Source organism: Nicotiana tabacum, chromosome 17 (assembly GCF_000715075.1).
Source record: "Nicotiana tabacum cultivar K326 chromosome 17, ASM71507v2, whole genome shotgun sequence".
NCBI classification, from domain to species: Eukaryota; Viridiplantae; Streptophyta; class Magnoliopsida; order Solanales; family Solanaceae; genus Nicotiana; species Nicotiana tabacum.
Window position 1 is genome coordinate 90,960,076 of NC_134096.1, and position 17,337 is coordinate 90,977,412.

Here is a 17,337-nt window from a genome sequence, read left to right on the forward strand (position 1 = left end):
ATTGAATCAAAAAATTTGTGATTTTTCTAGGTACTCAAACAAGTTTTTTCAGTGTGAAGTAAGAAATAAAGAGAAAAAATATAGATCTGAAATGGGAGATAAAGAAGGGAAGGAAAATATAAAAAATAAAAAATAACCAAAGAAAGATAAAAGGAAGACGAAGAAGACACAGAGAAAGAAAGAGGTGAGAAAGAAAGAGGATATGAATGAAAGTGGCAATGGGAAGAAAAATCTGTGCATTGGATAGAATGAAAGAAAGATAAAAAAAAGTTAGGAATAAATATTGTCTTGGGAAAATAAATGAATTGGAAATAGATAATGGCAAGAAATTGCAAATAAATTGGGCCGAAAGCCTATTTCGGATTAGTAATAAAAATATGGGCTAATAAAATCTTTGAGTGGCTCATTTTCTCTTAATTCTTCAAGAATTTATAGCTAGTGCAGATAATCATGTGGGCTGAGTGGAAAATGGTCGAAATTACGTGCATCCACCAGTCCCATTCACTATGGGCCAACAAGTAATTTCAGCCATTGATGAATGTTAAAAGAGCCCAAAGAAAAATCATAAGTTGATTTCTATGTTCATCTAAGCAAATTAGTCATGTCGTTCACTATATCTCCAAACTCCCATCCTAAAACATGGCAATTTACCAATTCATCAACCTTACAATTCTTTCCTCTTCCAACTAAAATCAAAGCACTTCCCTCAATAATTCCCAAAGCATATAATGGAGATGATAATTCAACAGAATCAGCAGCAGGAAAAATCAAACGTATGGTTCTTAGTCAAGAGGGAAGAACCAAACTTAACATTTTACCGGACAGGGAATTCTATGCCTACCCAAGATTTGTGACACACGTTGATGATCGTTTCATTTCCTCTTTAACAAATCTTTACAGGTACGAGTGTCAAATTTAGCCCATAAAAATATAACCCGCCCAAGTTTGAGTAAGTTGAGTTGGTGCATGAGTGATTCAGTCTATTTAATTCGCCTTTATTTAGCCCAACTCGACGATCTGACACACATATTTACAGGGAACGCTTGAGACCCGAGTTTGAGATTCTTGACCTCATGAGCTCATGGGTCAGTCATTTACCACAAGAGGTGAAGTATAAAAAGGTGGTGGGGCATGGACTTAATGCTCAAGAGCTGGCCAAGAATCCCAGATTGGACTATTTCATTGTGAAGGATTTGAATCAAGATCAGAAACTTGAGTTTGAAAATTGTAGTTTTGATGCTGTATTGTGTACAGTCAGTGTGCAATATCTTCAACAGCCTGAGAAGGTCAGTACTTTAACCTAAACGATCCCTTAATTAGATGATAAAAATGGATGACTAATCCGAAAATGTCAAAGATTTTTTGCAACTAATTTGGAAGAGAAGGATAGAATCAAGTGTTACCACAACCACATAGAGGTTGCAAAATGTGTGGTTGATTATAAGCCACACAAGTCCCAAATCGTAATATATATATTGTAAAATCTTTGGTGAATAGGAAATCGTAACATGAATAAGGGATTGATCGTTAGATATATTAGTACTACTAAATTTTGCATTAACAATACGAGGCTTAGTTTATATGTTGATCATTATATTAAATAATCTCTATATTAATTATGTTGTAAATTGGCTTTTTATATTATATTGACTTTATAATGTGACATAACGTACAATATACATATTAACACTACTGGTGTCGAATCAAGTAAATGAAAAAATTTCTCTTGAGAGTATTACTAGCTACTAGTTTAGTTGATCATCCACCCGTGGGTATTATTTCTTTGTTTAAACTATTGATTAAGATTATGAGAACTAAATTGTTTTTAATAGAACTTACATATTTGTAAGAGGAGTACAAGGTTTATTTATATGCCCTATTTTAGTATCTATCATCTTAATTTTTCAACATCAGGATTTATTAATCTAGGTCATGGGTGTGTAATAATTCTTACGAATTCATCTATTAAATTCAAAACCAAACACATGTTTTAGATGATAAACCAATATCTATAATTTAACACGATATAAACATGCTGATAACAAATACAACGCTCCAATGATCTTTTAATAGTATTATAATTCTTGCATCAAAATTCCTAAACAACTCGCTCACAAATTAACCAAACGATCTATAATAGTATTAATTAAATTTTCAGGTGTTTGCGGAGGTATTTCGTGTTCTAAAACCAGGAGGAGTTTTTATTGTAAGTTTCAGTAACAGACTGTTCTATGAGAAAGCAATTAGTGCATGGAGGGACAATACAGGATATGGTAAGGTGCAACTTGTGGTGCAATATTTCCAGTGTGTTCAAGGATTTACGCAGCCAGAGGTGATACGCAAATTACCAACTGGAAAAGATGGTGCGGCTCCACAAAATAAATCGCCTTTGAATTGGATAATGCAATTAATGGGGTTGTTATCAGCTTCATCTGATCCTTTTTACGCAGTTGTAGCTTACAGAAACATCAAACCAATTGACGAATGAATAATTTGTATTCAAATGTAAAGCTCCAAAGTACAATAGCTTAATGTCACGATCCAAAATCCAACCACAGGCGTCGTGATAACACCTAGTCTTAGAGACTATGTAAGCCGATTTTCATTGCGTTTCGAAGCCATTTTTTTAAAAATAGAATCTGAATTAAATAGATAATCAAAACCAACAGCGGAACAAATATGAATATAACAACCTCCCAAGACTGGTAGTACTCAGTCACGAACTCTAACTGAATATATGAAATGATCTCAAGGATCGAATACTCAATATTATTTGATTAATAATTAACAGTACAATAAAATGAAAAGACTTCAAGGGACTGCGAAGAACAAGCAGCTCTACCTTGAATCCTTGCGATCACACTTTAACTCTGTCCGAGTCCGATAGCTCCAATACCTGGCTCTGCACAAAAATGTGCAGAAGTGTAGTATGAGTACACCACGGTCGATACCCAGTAAGTATCAAGACAAACCTCAGTGGAGTAGAGATGAGGTACAGTCAAGACACTCACTAGTCTAATAGCCTGTGCAATAAGATATACAAAATAATAGAGAACAAATAACAATAAGGGCAACAAGAACACCATTAATAATGCTCAACAATTTATAAATATACGTACACCCAATTAAATCAAGTATTTCAAATAAATATCTTTCACATATAATTCTTCCGAATAAATCTCTTTCAAATATAATTCCTTCAAATAAATATCTTTCAAATATACTTCCTTTAAATAAATCTCTCTCAAATATAATTTCTTCAAATAAATACCTTTCGAATGTAATTCTTTCAAATAAATCATTTTGAATAAAAATCCTTCCAAATAAATATTTTGATTATAATTCTTTCAATTAAAAAGTCACCATGTGACACTTCGTTTCATAATCATACAGCTACGGGTCTCAGCCCATTTTTATATTTTTCATAAACACGGGTCTCAACCCACTTTCATATTTCTACGGCACTTCGTGCCTATAATTAAATCATCATATTTTCCCGGCACCTCGTGCCCTCATTTCATATCACAACTGCACGGACAATTCACGTTCCAATATCATCATTATTTACTCACGACACCTCGTGCCCACATTTCATATCATAATCTACCTGGTAATGGCCACAAACCCCAATTTCAACATAAATCAGACTATTATCAATTTACCAATAACAAGACTAATTGCACAAGATATAAAAATAAACACAATGAAAATCACAACATCACATAAAAATTTTCAACGCAACAACCCCATATCATCACAGATTTTCCTGACAATAGCCACCCTTATTTCTCCTATAGCCACATTTATCACTCCTATAATAGCCTCCCTTATCCCTCCGACCAGACAATATCAATAGCCACCCTTATCGCTCCTATAGCCATCCTTATCTCTCCTATAGCCACCCTTATCACTCCGCCCTGACAATATTCCAACACACAACAACAACAGTGAAATGTCTCCTTTATGCCCACATAATATCAACAGTGGAATGCCACCCTTATACCCACATAATATCAACAGTGGAATGCCACCCTTATATCCTCAAATAACAACTCACACAATACAACAATTTACACGAAAAATTATCACGGCAACATAACAAAATCAATTCATATTACAATTTGCCCAATGGCCACAACCAATTTCAAAGATACAACCAATCAATTAATTTCAAAACAAATAGCCGAAGGCTCCACACAATGTGTATAAGACCTCCACAATAAACCACACAAATAGAATTTACTCAGCATAGGGCAATGCCTTTATTAATTCGCATTCTCTATAATTATATAAATACCTCTTCTTAAGCTCATTTAATTAATTATTTACAGAGGAAAAATCAGTAATAAAATTAAATTCCAAAAAAAAATAAACCAACAAACTCACGGAATTACATAAATATTCAATTAACAATCTGTAATGACTCGGCCGGTCATTTTGAGAATTAGAGCCCCGATCCCCTAATATCTGTTTTCCCCACATTTGTTTCTGCTTTTGGGATTTGCCGGAGTGATTGGTTATAGAATTCGGGGAGTTTTGGGACACTTAGTCCCTAGTTGTGAGATTTAAGCTTAAGAGTTTGGACCGTAGTCAGAACTGCATGAAGATGGATCCAGAATGGAATTTCGTCGACTCCGTTAGCTCCGTTGAGTGATTTTGGGGTTAGAAGCGCATCCGTAATGTGTTTTGGAGGTCTGTAGTAGATTTAGGCTTGAATTGGCGAAAGTTAGTTTTTCGGCGATTTCGGACGATAGTGAAAATTTTGATATCGAGCTCAGAATGGAATTCTAAACGTGACTATAGGTTCGTAGTGTCATTTGTGACCTGTGTGTAAAATTTGAGGTCATTCGGACTAGATTTGATGTGGTTCGGCGTCGTTTGTAGAATTTGGAAAATTCTCAATTCTTAGGCTTGAATCCGTGCTTAATTCATGATTTTGGTGTTGTTCGATGTGGTTTGAAGGCTCGACTAAGTTCGTATGGTGTTATAGGATTGGTTGGTAGGTTTGGTTGAGGTCTCGGGGGCCTCGGGTGTGTTTCGGATGCTTAACGGAATGAAATTGGACTTAAAGAAAAATCTGGTGCATTTGCTTGTTCTGGTGTTTTCGCACCTGCGGAAGGGAGGCCGCAGGTGCGAGAGACGCTGGTGCGGAGGAAGTACGCAGATGCGGAACTGGTGGGGCTGGTGATGGAGCACATGTGCGCAAGTTTGACTGCACCTGCGAGCTCGCAGGTGGGCATGGGAAGCTCGCAGATGCGGAAATGGGCTTGTCAAGCTAGGCTCGCAGGTGCAGCTGGTTGTCCGCAGAAGCGGAACCGCAGATGCGGCGCAAGGGTCGCAGGTGCAGGCCCAGCCCAAGTAAGTGGACTTCGCACCTGCGATGGATTTTCCCGCACGTGCGGTCCTAGGTCCGCAGGTGTGGAAATCGCTGGGTTGAAGAGGCAGATTCGAGGGTTCATTCCTCATTTTTCACCAATTCCAATTTTAGCTCGGGAGAAGGCGATTTTGCAAGGGTTTTGAAGAGAAAATCAGTGGGTAACAATTCTTAACTCTAATTCGTGTATATTTCATTAATCCATTATTGTTTTTCTCGTCTAATTATGGAATTTGAGGGTAGAAGTTTGGAAATGGGGGAGAAGGTTCCCCAATTAAAAATCTGAGATTTGAATGGGAATTTGACGTCGGATTTAGATGATTTTTGTTCGAGTAAGATCGTGAGTAAATGGGTGTTCATAATTTGTAATTTTTACCCGATTCCGAGACATGGGCCCGGGGAGACTTTTTGGCCGTTTTTCCTAATTTCACGCTTTAGCTTCGAATTAATTAGTTAAATTAGTTACTTGTAGTTATATTTATATTATGCAATTAATTTGAATAGATTCGGGCCATTTGGAGTCAGATACTCGCGGCAAGAACGTGATATCGAGTTGATTTGAGCGATTCGAGGTAAGTGGCTTGCTTAACCTTGTGTTGGGGACTTTCCCCTTAGGATGTTTGATATTAATTGAGGTGTGGGCGCCGTGTACGTGAGGTGACGAGTACGTACATGGGCTATTATTGCAAAAATCCCGTTTTTCCTTTCTAAATCATAAACTGTCTTTCCCTTATTAAATTGCACTAATACGTTTAATTGTTCAGCTTAGACTAGAGAAGCATGCTTATGTGTTTTAACTGCCTATCTAACATTCTGTGCGCCATGCTTAGTTAAGTCCCTACTTTCCTTATCTATGTTCTGTATAAACTGTATAACTCGATGTCTTACCTGCCATTTCATCTTGCGTTGCATATTTAAATTGGGACTACGGACGTATTCCGGGAGATCCCCCTGTCTTGCATATTTATTTTGGGACTACGGACGTATTCTGGGAGATCCCCCAGCACTGCATATTTACTTTGGGACTACGGACGTATTCCGGGAGATCCCCTAGCACTGCATATTTACTTTGGGACTACGGACATATTCCGGGAGATCCTCTTGTACTGCATATTCATTCGGAACTACGGGACGGTATCCCGGGAGATTCCCCATTGTGTTTACCTTGTTCTAAACTGAGGGTTCCCTTAACTGTTAAATTTTCGAGAATTTCTTTAACTGTGTTACTGTAAATTTTACTTATATCTTTTACTGTTTAATTTATTATATTTACTCCGGTAGGGCCTTGACCTGACCTCGTCACTACTCGATCGAGGTTAGGCTTGGCACTTACTGGGTACCATTGTGGTGTACTCATGCTACTCTCTGCACATGTTTTTTTCGTGTGCATATCCAGGTTCACCTTATCAGCCGCACTATCAGTAAGCCGGGACAGTTTTGGAGACTTCAAGGTATATCTGCCATGTCCGCAAACCTCAGAGTCCCATTCTACTCTTTCCCATGTCCATTATCTTCTGTATTTTTCCTTGTTAGACTCTGATGTATAGAGACACTAGATCTTTCCTTCTGTAGTTTGTGATTCACGATGTTCCGGATTTTGGGATTTGTTGTGTATTTTTGAATAGTTGGTTAAATTTATATTTTTATTTAATTATTCCGCAAAATGTTAGGCTAACCTAGTTGTAGAGATTAGGTGCCGTCACGACGTCACACGGAGGGAAAATTGGGTCATGACACAATCACATCAAATTGTCATATAAAAATAAATTCAACAAACAAAGATTTAGGCACGGCAAATAGATGATTTAATAAATGCCAATGATTATTCAATTTACTACACAATAATGCCTAAGACTTTAACCTAATAAATTTTGCATATATAAGCCCGAGTACGTACTCGTCACCTCGCGTACATGGCTTTTCACATTCCACAAATGGCACATAAGACTCGATGCCTGAGGGGTAATTCACCCACTCGAAGTTAGGCAAGGCACTTACCTTTTTGAAGTTATGTCGATATTTCAAAATTGCTTTCTTACTTGAATTGACCTCCGGACCGCTGGAATCTAGTCATAATTAATTCGATACAGTCAACAAAAATTATAGAATCAATTCCATAAGAAAATATTATATTTTTCAATAAAAATTTGAAATTAATTCAAAACTTTGCCCGTAGGGCCCCCATCTCGGATCTGGCGAAAGTTACGAAATCCGACAACCCATTCAATTACGAGTCCACCATACCAATTTTATCAAATTCCGAAAACAACTCGACCTCCAAATCTTAAATTTTTGTTTTTGGAAGATTTGGCAAAAATCTTGATTTTTCTTCCATAAATTCACGGATTCATGATGTAAATGAGTATGGAATTATGAAATATAATCAATATAGGATAAGGAACACTTACCCCAATATTTTTTCGTGAAAATTGCCCAAAAATTGCTCAAGAACCGTGCTCCAAAAATCCAAAATGAAATGAAGGAAATCATCATTTTTGGTCCTTAAGTTTCTGCCCATCCGTCACTAAAAGTCCATTTTCCGTCAATAAAAGTCTATTTTCCGTCACTAAAAGTCCACACCAGAATTTGCTTGCACCAGCCTTTATTCAATCAATCATAACTTTATGTATAAATATCCAAATGATGAATGATTTAACTTTCTGAAAACTAAAATCAAAAGACTACAACTTTCATGTTTTGATAATTTTTAGATTTCGTATGAATTACAAGATTTAAGCTTCCAAAGTCGGATCCACGCATCAGAAATTTCTGGCGAAACTGCCCTACCAGCCTTCATTCAATCCATTATAACTTTCTGTACAAATGTCCAAATGATGAATAGTTTAATATTCTGGAAACTAGAATCAAAGGGATATAATTTTCACGTTTTAAAAATTTTCGGATTCCTTATAGATTGCGAGATATAAGCTTCCGAAATTGGCTCCACGCACCAGAAATTTCTGGCGAACAGCTCTGCAACAGAAATTTCCAGCAACCCTTTTTGTCCGAAATCCATTCCGTTTACCTTCCGAAATTCACCCGAGACCCTCGGGACCTTAAACAAATATACCAACATATCCCAAAATACAATATGAACTTAGTTGAGGCTACAAACCATGCCAAACAACGCCGAAATTACGAATCGCGCATCGAATCGAATTATGAGTTTTCAAATCTTTCAACTTCTATATTTTGCGCTGAAACATATCAAATCAATTCCAATTGACCTCAAATTTTTTACACAAGTCATAAATGATATAACGGAGTTATAAAAAATTTCAGAACTGGATTTCGACTCCAATATCAAAAAGTCAACCCCCGGTTAAACTTCCCAAAAAATCATCTTTCGCCATTTCAAGCCTAATTCCTCTACAGACCTCCAAATAATTTTCTGGACACGTTCCTAAGTCCATAATCACCATACGGAGCTATTGACATCATCAAAATTCTATTCCGGAGTCGTTTTCTCAAAAGTAAACTCTCCGATCAACTCTTTTCATTTTATCTTCTAAATAAGGATTGTTCTTTTAATTTAATTCCGAATCTTCAGTAAATCAAACTCGACCACACCCGCGGGTCATAATACATATTGCAAAGCTGCTCGAGACCTTAAGCCACTGAACGGGCGTTAATTCTTAAAAGGACAAGTCGGGTCGTTACATTCTCCACCTCTTAAACAAACGTTCGTCCTCGAACGTGCTAAGAATTTTTCTGATGACATTAAATTACTGAGTGCATTATTTCGCACATACTCACGGGTGATTCTACATCGCCAAAAATTTAACAGGGGTCCAACAACATCATCTCAGTGGAGATTATTTCTTTTATTCACACTTATAAGCCTTAAAACCAATTTCTTACACTCCAAACATTTTCAAAAGAACTGATTTTCACATCAACGCACGGTATTAGTCTCAACTGGCTATAGCAACTCGTGCCTACACATACGTCAACTTTCTTGATAGTGTTGAAGTCTTTCAAAAAATTTCGGGGTGTTACATTCTCCCCCGCTTAGGATCATTCGCCCTCAAACACATAACATAACTTATCTCTTCTTTTGCACGTCTCAATCCCCCAAATTTTTTACTAACTCCCAATTTTATTTTATTTTGAAATTTCGGCAGAATCTCCCCTGTAATTGGGTCTATCTACCTGCCAGAGTAACACTAAAATAACTCTTAACAACACATCCACAACCCAACAAAGCACCACAACGTATATATCAATAACACTAATCTCCGTGTTACAAGCATTGCGTTATCATAATGATATCAGAACATGAAGCACATCATATGTATGCCCATCACCACATCTCTAGTCTTAAAAGTTGTTTATAATTAATTCCAGCATCCTCAATTAATCTCGTATTAACTAAAATCTCATTTTCAATTTTCGCAACACTGACAGCAACACGCGAGGCATGAAGACCTCATAATTATTTATCCGAATCAACGAGTTGCATTTAACACCACCTGGGTACTCAACTTATAGGCTAAAACGTAATGTTTACAACAAGAATATGGCTAAATATGCACAGAAACATATAAAAGAATTATCAAATAAGCCTAACAGGCATGAATCCCCATTAATACTATAGTTCAAATTTAATTTTATAAAGGGAGAATTAAAACTCATAAATTTTTTACCACAAAGACCTCGTCCTTATATAACTTCCATCGCGGCTTGTAGCCCAGTTTAAATATTTCACATCATATAAAAATATGAGGATTTCGTATACATTATTGAATCACAGGTATTTTGCACATTGTGCCAACTGAAATTTTCCATTCCCTTTCTTTCTTCTTTTTAATAAATTCTGTAAACAGTTTTCACAACACATAATGACCCCCCATACCAATAGGGCATATAATTCATAAAATTAAAATTAATTATTTAGAAACCACATCAAAACCCACTGTAGTGAGTAATAGAAAGTCATTTTTGGATTTATAGCCCTCAATAGTGAAAAAAATAAAAATGATAGACATGGTCTAACATCATCAAATCTCCCAACAGGGGTAAACACGTGAGTGGTGTACAAATCACAAACTCGCCCTATATGGAGCACGATAGGAGGTCTCACCTCGATAATCAGAATTGAATCAAAATAAGAATAGTGCTCCTTTTATTATAAATTAAATCATGTATGTACGACACCATCTGCTGTATTTGCCTCAACCAAGTCATAGCAATTATATCAACGGGTCGGGTCTCCCCCTCTTGGGCGCCCTCTACCCCCTTGTCCTACACCCATAACTGGTTGTGCACGTAGAGTATTAACTGGAATAAAGCTTGTAGCCTAAGTATTCTGATGAAACCCTTCTCTCCCAAGTCTGGGACATTTTCTCATGAATTGCCTAGTACAATCACACTGATAACAACTCTTCTGCGGGTTCGACTGCTCATATTGAGTCTCTGCCGGATAACTGGAACAACCATTATAGGAACCTCGTGCCAGTGGTGCATTAAAATAACTTACTGTAGCACCCCGAGTATTCTAAAATTATTTTTGTGACCCCGCTGGTACTATAATGTAGAATTATTAAGGAAGCAAGAATACCACAAGTCCCAGCTTCATCCCATACAAATCTCAGCTCTTAATCATATACAAATTTCGGAGAACCTTTCAATACCACATAAATACATCTCAGGCCAAAGCTGATATAACACATGACCCCACAATCTGATAGATGATAGTGGACTCCCCTTACTTGGCGCGAAGTTATAGGACACAATCTGATGATCCCTAACACTAACCTTCATCGCTCGTATGACACCGGTCATAAGACACCTCAATCCATTTATTTGGCGCATGTCATCCTCATGACAGTTAAACTCTCTTCCTCCAGTGTCTTGGCTGCTAGTATGTACCCTTCGCTAAATAAAAATCCCAAACAAACTACATAGTCTCTAATACCACCAACTATCTTCAGATATACATCCACCTCGTGAACCTACCACGATTGTGATGATTGGGTAACTAATTAAACCTTCTTAAGATCGTACTTATCAACCAGATGTCAGAACCTGTTGCACCCACATGTGCACAATTGAATGATCTCTCAATACTTCCGTATCCTCGATCTGGACGACACATGGTAACAATGGTTAAGCAACCCTGGCTCCCTTACAACCCCTATGTAGTATCACGAATCGTTGGCGCATAGTTGATACCGACAATTTTATACACGAGTGGATGCAAAAGACCATAAGGTATAAGCTTCAAGCTGAATAAATACCGCAAGATAAGGAATGAAAGAAGTGAAAATTTTCTAACAGTTTTGTAGCCTCTCGAAGATAAGTACAAACGCCTCTGTACCGATCCGCAAGACTCTACTAAACTCGTCTGTGACTCGTACAACCTATGAACCTAGAGCTCTGATACCAACTTGTCACGACCCAAAATCCCACCACAGGCGTTGTGATGGCACCTAGTCTCTAAGACTAGGTAAGTCGATTTCCATTACATTTCGAAGCCATTTTTTTAAAATAGAATCTGAATTAAATAGATAATCAAAACCAACAGCGGAACAAATATGAATATAATAACCTCCCAAGACGGGTAGTACTCAGTCATGAACTCTAACTGAATACATGAAATGATCTCAAGGATCGAATACTCAATATTGTTTGATTAATAATTAACAGTACAATAAATAAAAAGACTTCAAGGGACTGCGACGACCAAACAGCTCTACCTTGAATCCTTGCGATCACACTTTAACTCTGTCCGAGTCCGATAGCTCCAATATCTGGCTCTATACAAAAATGTTCAGAAGTGTAGTATGAGTACACCACGGTCGATACCCAGTAAGTATCAAGACTAACCTCAGTGGAGAAGAGACGAGGTACAGTCAAGATACTTACTAGTCTAATAGCCTGCGCAATAAGAGATACAAAATAATAGGAAATAAATAACAATAAGGGCAACAAGAACACCATTAATAATGCTCAACAATTTATAAATATAAGTACACCCAATTAAATCAAGTATTTCAAATAAATATCTTTCACATATAATTCTTCTGAATAAATCTCTTTCAAATATAATTCTTTTAAATAAATATCTTTCAAATATACTTCCTTTAAATAAATCTCTCTCAAATATAACTTCTTCAAATAAATACCTTTCGAATGTAATTCTTTCAAATAAATCATTTTGAATAAATATCCTTCCAAATAAATATTTTGAATATAATTCTTTCAATTAAAAAGTCACCATGTGACACTTCGTTTCATAATCATACAACTACGGGTCTCAACCCATTTTCATATTTTTCATAAACACGGGTCTCAGTCCACTTTCATATTTCTACGGCACTTCGTGCCTATAATTAAATTATCATATTTTTTCGGCATCTCGTGCCCTCATTTCATAACACAACTGCACGGATAATTCACGTACCAATATCATCATTATTTACTCACGGCACCTCGTGCCCATATTTCATATCATAATCCGCCTAGCAATGGCCACATACCCCAATTTCAACACAAATCAGACTATTACCAATTTACCAACAACAAGACCAATTGCACAAGATATAAAAATAAACACAATGAAAATCACAACATCACATAAAAATTTCCAATGCAACAACCCCACATCATCACATATCATCCCTGGCAATAGCCACCCTTATCTCTCCTATAGCCACACTTATCACTCCTATAATAGACACTCTTATCCCTCTGCCCTGAAAATATCAATAGCCACCCTTATCGCTCCTATAGCCACCCTTATCTCTCCTATAACCACCCTTATCACTCCGCCCAGACAATATTCTAACACACATAACAACAGTGAAATGCCTCCCTTTTGCCCACATAATATCAACAGTGGAATGCCACCCTTATACCCACATAATATCAACAGTGGAATGCCACCCTTATATCCTCAAATAACAACTCACACAATACAATAATTTACACGGAAAATTATTACGACAATATAACAAAATCAATTCATATCATAATTTGCTCAATGGCCACAACTAATTTCAAAGATACTACCAATCAATTAATTTCAAAACAAATAGCCGAAGGCTCCACACAATGTGTATAAGACCTCAAAAACAAACCACATAGATAGAATTTACTCAGCATAGGGCAACACCTTTATTAATTCACATTCTCTATAATTATATAAACACCCCTTCTTAAGCTCATTTAATTAAATATTTACAGAGAAAAAATCCATAATGAAATTAAATTCTAAGAAATATCAAACAAACAAACTCACGAAATTACATAAATATTCAATTAACAATCACATCAAATTGTCATATAAAAACAAATTCAACAAACAAGGATTTAGGTACAGCAAATAGATGATTTAATAAATGCCAACGATTATCTGATTTAATACACAATAATACCTAAGACTTTAATCCAATAAAATTTGCACATATAAGCCCGAGTACGTACTCGTCACCTCGCGTACATGGCTTTTCACATTCCACAAATGGCACATAAGACTCGATGCCTGAGGGGTAATTCCCCCACTCGAAGTTAGGCAAGGCACTTACCTTTTTGAAGTTATGTCGATATTCCAAAATTGCCTTCTTGCTTGAATTGACCTCCGAACCGCTCGAATCTAGTCATAATTAATTCGATACAATCAACAAAAATTATAGAATCAATTCCATAAGAAAATACTACATTTTTCAATAAAAATCCGAAATTAACTCAAAACTTCGCCCGTAGGGCCCATGTCTCGGAATCCTGCGAAAGTTATGAAATCCGATAACCCATTCAATTACAAGTCCACCCATACCAATTTTATCAAATTCCGATAACAACTTGACCTCCAAATCTTAAATTTTTATTTTTGGAAGATTTTGCAAAAATCTTGATTTTTCTTCCATAAATTCATGGATTCATGATATAAATGAATATGGAATCATGAAATATAATCAATATAGGATAAGGAACACTTACCCCAATGTTTTCCCGTGAAAATCGCTCAAAAATCCCTCAAGAACTGTGCTCCAAAAATTCAAAACGAAATGAAGGAAATCACCATTTTTGGTCCTTAAGTTTCTGCCCATCAGTCACTAAAAGTCCATTTTCCATTACTAAAAGTCCATTTTCTGTCACTAAAAGTCCACACCAGAAGTTGCTTGCACCAGCCTTCATTCAATCGACTATAACTTTATGTACAAATGTCCAAATAATGAATGGTTTAACTTTCTGGAAATTAGAATCAAAAGACTACAACTTTTATGTTTTGATAATATTCTGATTCCTTATGAATTGCGAGATATAAGCTTCCAAAATCGGCTCCGTGCATCAGAAATTTGAATCTGCCTTACCAGCCTTCATTCAATCCATCATAACTTTCTGTACAAATGTCCAAATGATAAATAGTTTACCTTTCGGGAAACTGGAATAAAAGTACTACAACTTTCAAGTTTTAAAATATTTTAGATTCCTTATAGATTGCGAGATATAAGCTTCAAAAGTTGGCTCCACGCACCAGAAATTTCTGGCGAACAGCTCTGCAACAGAAATTTCCAGCAACCCTCTTTGTTCGAAATCCATTCCGTTTACCTTGCGAAATCCACCTGAGGCCCTCGGGACCTTAACCAAATATACCAACATGTCCCAAAATATAATACAAACTTAGTTGAGGCTTCAAACCATGCCAAACAACGCCGAAATTACGAATCGTGCATCGAATCGAATTATAAGTTTTCAAATCTTTCAACTTCTATATTTTGCGCCGAAACGTATCAAATCAATTCCAATTGATCTCAAATTTTTTACACAAGTCATAAATGACATAACGGAGCTATAAAATAATTTTAGGACTGAATTTCGACCCCGATATCAAAAAGTCAACCACCGGTCAAACTTCCCAAAAATTCATCTTTCGCCATTTCAAGCCTAATTCCTCTACAGATCTCCAAATAATTTTTTGGACACGTCCCTAAGTCCATAATTACCATACGGAGCTATTGACACCATTAAAATTTTATTCCAGAGTCGTTTGCTCAAAAGCCAACTCTCTAATCAACTCTTTCCATTTTAGCTTCTAAATAAGGATTGTTCTTTTAATTTAATTCTGAATCTTCAGTAAATCAAACTCGACCATACCCGCGGGTCATAATACATATTGCGAAGCTTCTCGAGACCTTAATCCACTGAACGGGCGTTAATTTTTAAAATGGCAAGTCGGGTCGTTACACTTAGCTTGAACCAATTAATTAATTACTTGAGAAGAATTATAAGTTCTTTGTACTAAACTTGGATGTATTATAGTAACATTTAGTTTGTTATATTATATTATAGATGTCCATTTTGTACTCTGTTGTAAATATATTTATATTGGACTCCGCCGTAAATATATTTATCTATTTAGTACTCTATTGAAAATAAGCCTCCTGAAGAAGCTATTATTTCGGTACTCCGTTGTGGATAAATATTACTCATGTAGAAGATTATCTATAGCTGATACAATAACAACTTACAAGAAGCTTACACAGCAGGTTGCAATAGGAGATTACAAGCAGCTTATATAGCAGCTTATCTATATCTGGCACAACAGTTTAGAGCAGCAGCTTGCAGAAGCAGCTTACACAGCATCTTGCAGTAGCAGTTTACACAGCAGCTTGCAGTAGCAGCTTACACAGCAACTTCCTTTCTTCTATAAATAGAAGAGATTTCAGTTCATTATGTACATGAGTTTGAAGTTGAATAATATATCAATCTCTCTCTATACTTGTCTTCGATTTATTTACTTTACAACTTTTATTTTATAACACGTTATCATCACGAGACTCTATCATATCTAGCACTTACTTTGAATTTTGTTTTTCTATTTCAGGATAAGAAGTAATTCAAAGTCACAACACTGAGGGAACTAATAGATGGTGCCTAACATAGAAATTCTGGAAGAAAAGCAAGTCTCTACATCGTTGGAGAAATCAAAGGCTTAGCTAGTGTATTTCCAGCTATTATGATTATTTAGTGTCGAAGCACCGATTGCTCGGAGGTATCAAGTATTATTTGTTTCATTAATTACTCATCTTAGCTATTAAAAGTGTTATAAAGAGCAATCATGTATATCATGTAAGAGAGAAAATTTGCATCGGTGCATGCGTATGGCTAATGATTGAAAGAGATTTGTCACCTCCAAAAAGTGATTTTTAAAACCCATCCAATCTTTCTATTATCACTAGGAGTGATAAATATTTTGAGAGGCAGCAAATTTGCTCCTGCAGAGCATCGCTTGAACTCCAGTAGAGTTCATGAGAAATGTAAGATCACTAAAAGTGATTATATATATTTTATATCGTCTTATTGTTACTAAATTTTGTTAACCACAAGAAGTGGTATATGCCTATGACCACTAGAAGTAGTAATTTAGGTTTTCTATAGTTACAATTATAGATAAGCTAGAGAAATATTCTCTATATTACATGCACGCCTCAATTTACTCCTGAAGTATAAATATTTTAAAAGAGGATGAATCATCTCAATTTGATGTGATTAATGCACGTTCAGATAATTATGTTCGATCTCCTGAAGGATGAGAATTTTTGATAAATATTAATCCATTCCCTGAAGTGAATGTGATAATATTAATAAAGCCGTAAATATGAACGTGTTCTTGATGTAAATATATTACAATTCACCTCCAGAAGAGTTAATATGATTGAGAGAATATATACTCAATATTTCGTATTTTAAATTTGCTTATGAAGAAGTAACACAATTAAAATTTCCTCCTAAAGTAAGAAAATATTATGAAGAGGTATTTTCTTGTGCTTAAACAATTATTTTATATTGTTTATTTGGTTATAATTTTCTTTTATGATACCAGAAGTGTCTGAGCAATATTTGATAGTACAAAATGTATCAACAACTCCTGAAGAGCTAGTTGTTTGTCTAGAAGACACATGACACCTGTAGTGTCCGATAAATATTAGATTGTGGATAATAAGCGAAGGCTCTCGAAG

At 35.9% G+C, this 17,337-nt stretch overlaps 1 protein-coding gene across 1 annotated transcript; it reads left to right on the forward strand.

Moving 5' to 3' along the window:
* The first annotated feature begins 523 nt into the window (after window positions 1-523).
* Window positions 524-2,510, forward strand: LOC107793703 (uncharacterized). The gene is made up of 3 exons (XM_016616109.2): window positions 524-900; window positions 1,037-1,286; window positions 2,159-2,510. Exons 1-3 carry the CDS (start codon window positions 602-604, stop codon window positions 2,486-2,488), a joined length of 879 nt encoding a protein of 292 aa, XP_016471595.1. The 5' UTR covers window positions 524-601; the 3' UTR covers window positions 2,489-2,510.
* Window positions 2,511-17,337: the final 14,827 nt, after the last annotated feature.

Bases quoted from the DNA above. Each gene is read 5' to 3' on its own strand.
- LOC107793703 (XM_016616109.2), top strand. From the start codon at position 602: ATGTCGTTCACTATATCTCCAAACTCCCATCCTAAAACATGGCAATTT. The intron at 901-1,036 runs GTACGAGTGTCA...ACATATTTACAG, and splicing joins TCTTTAACAAATCTTTACAG to GGAACGCTTGAGACCCGAGT. The intron at 1,287-2,158 runs GTCAGTACTTTA...TTAAATTTTCAG, and splicing joins ATCTTCAACAGCCTGAGAAG to GTGTTTGCGGAGGTATTTCG.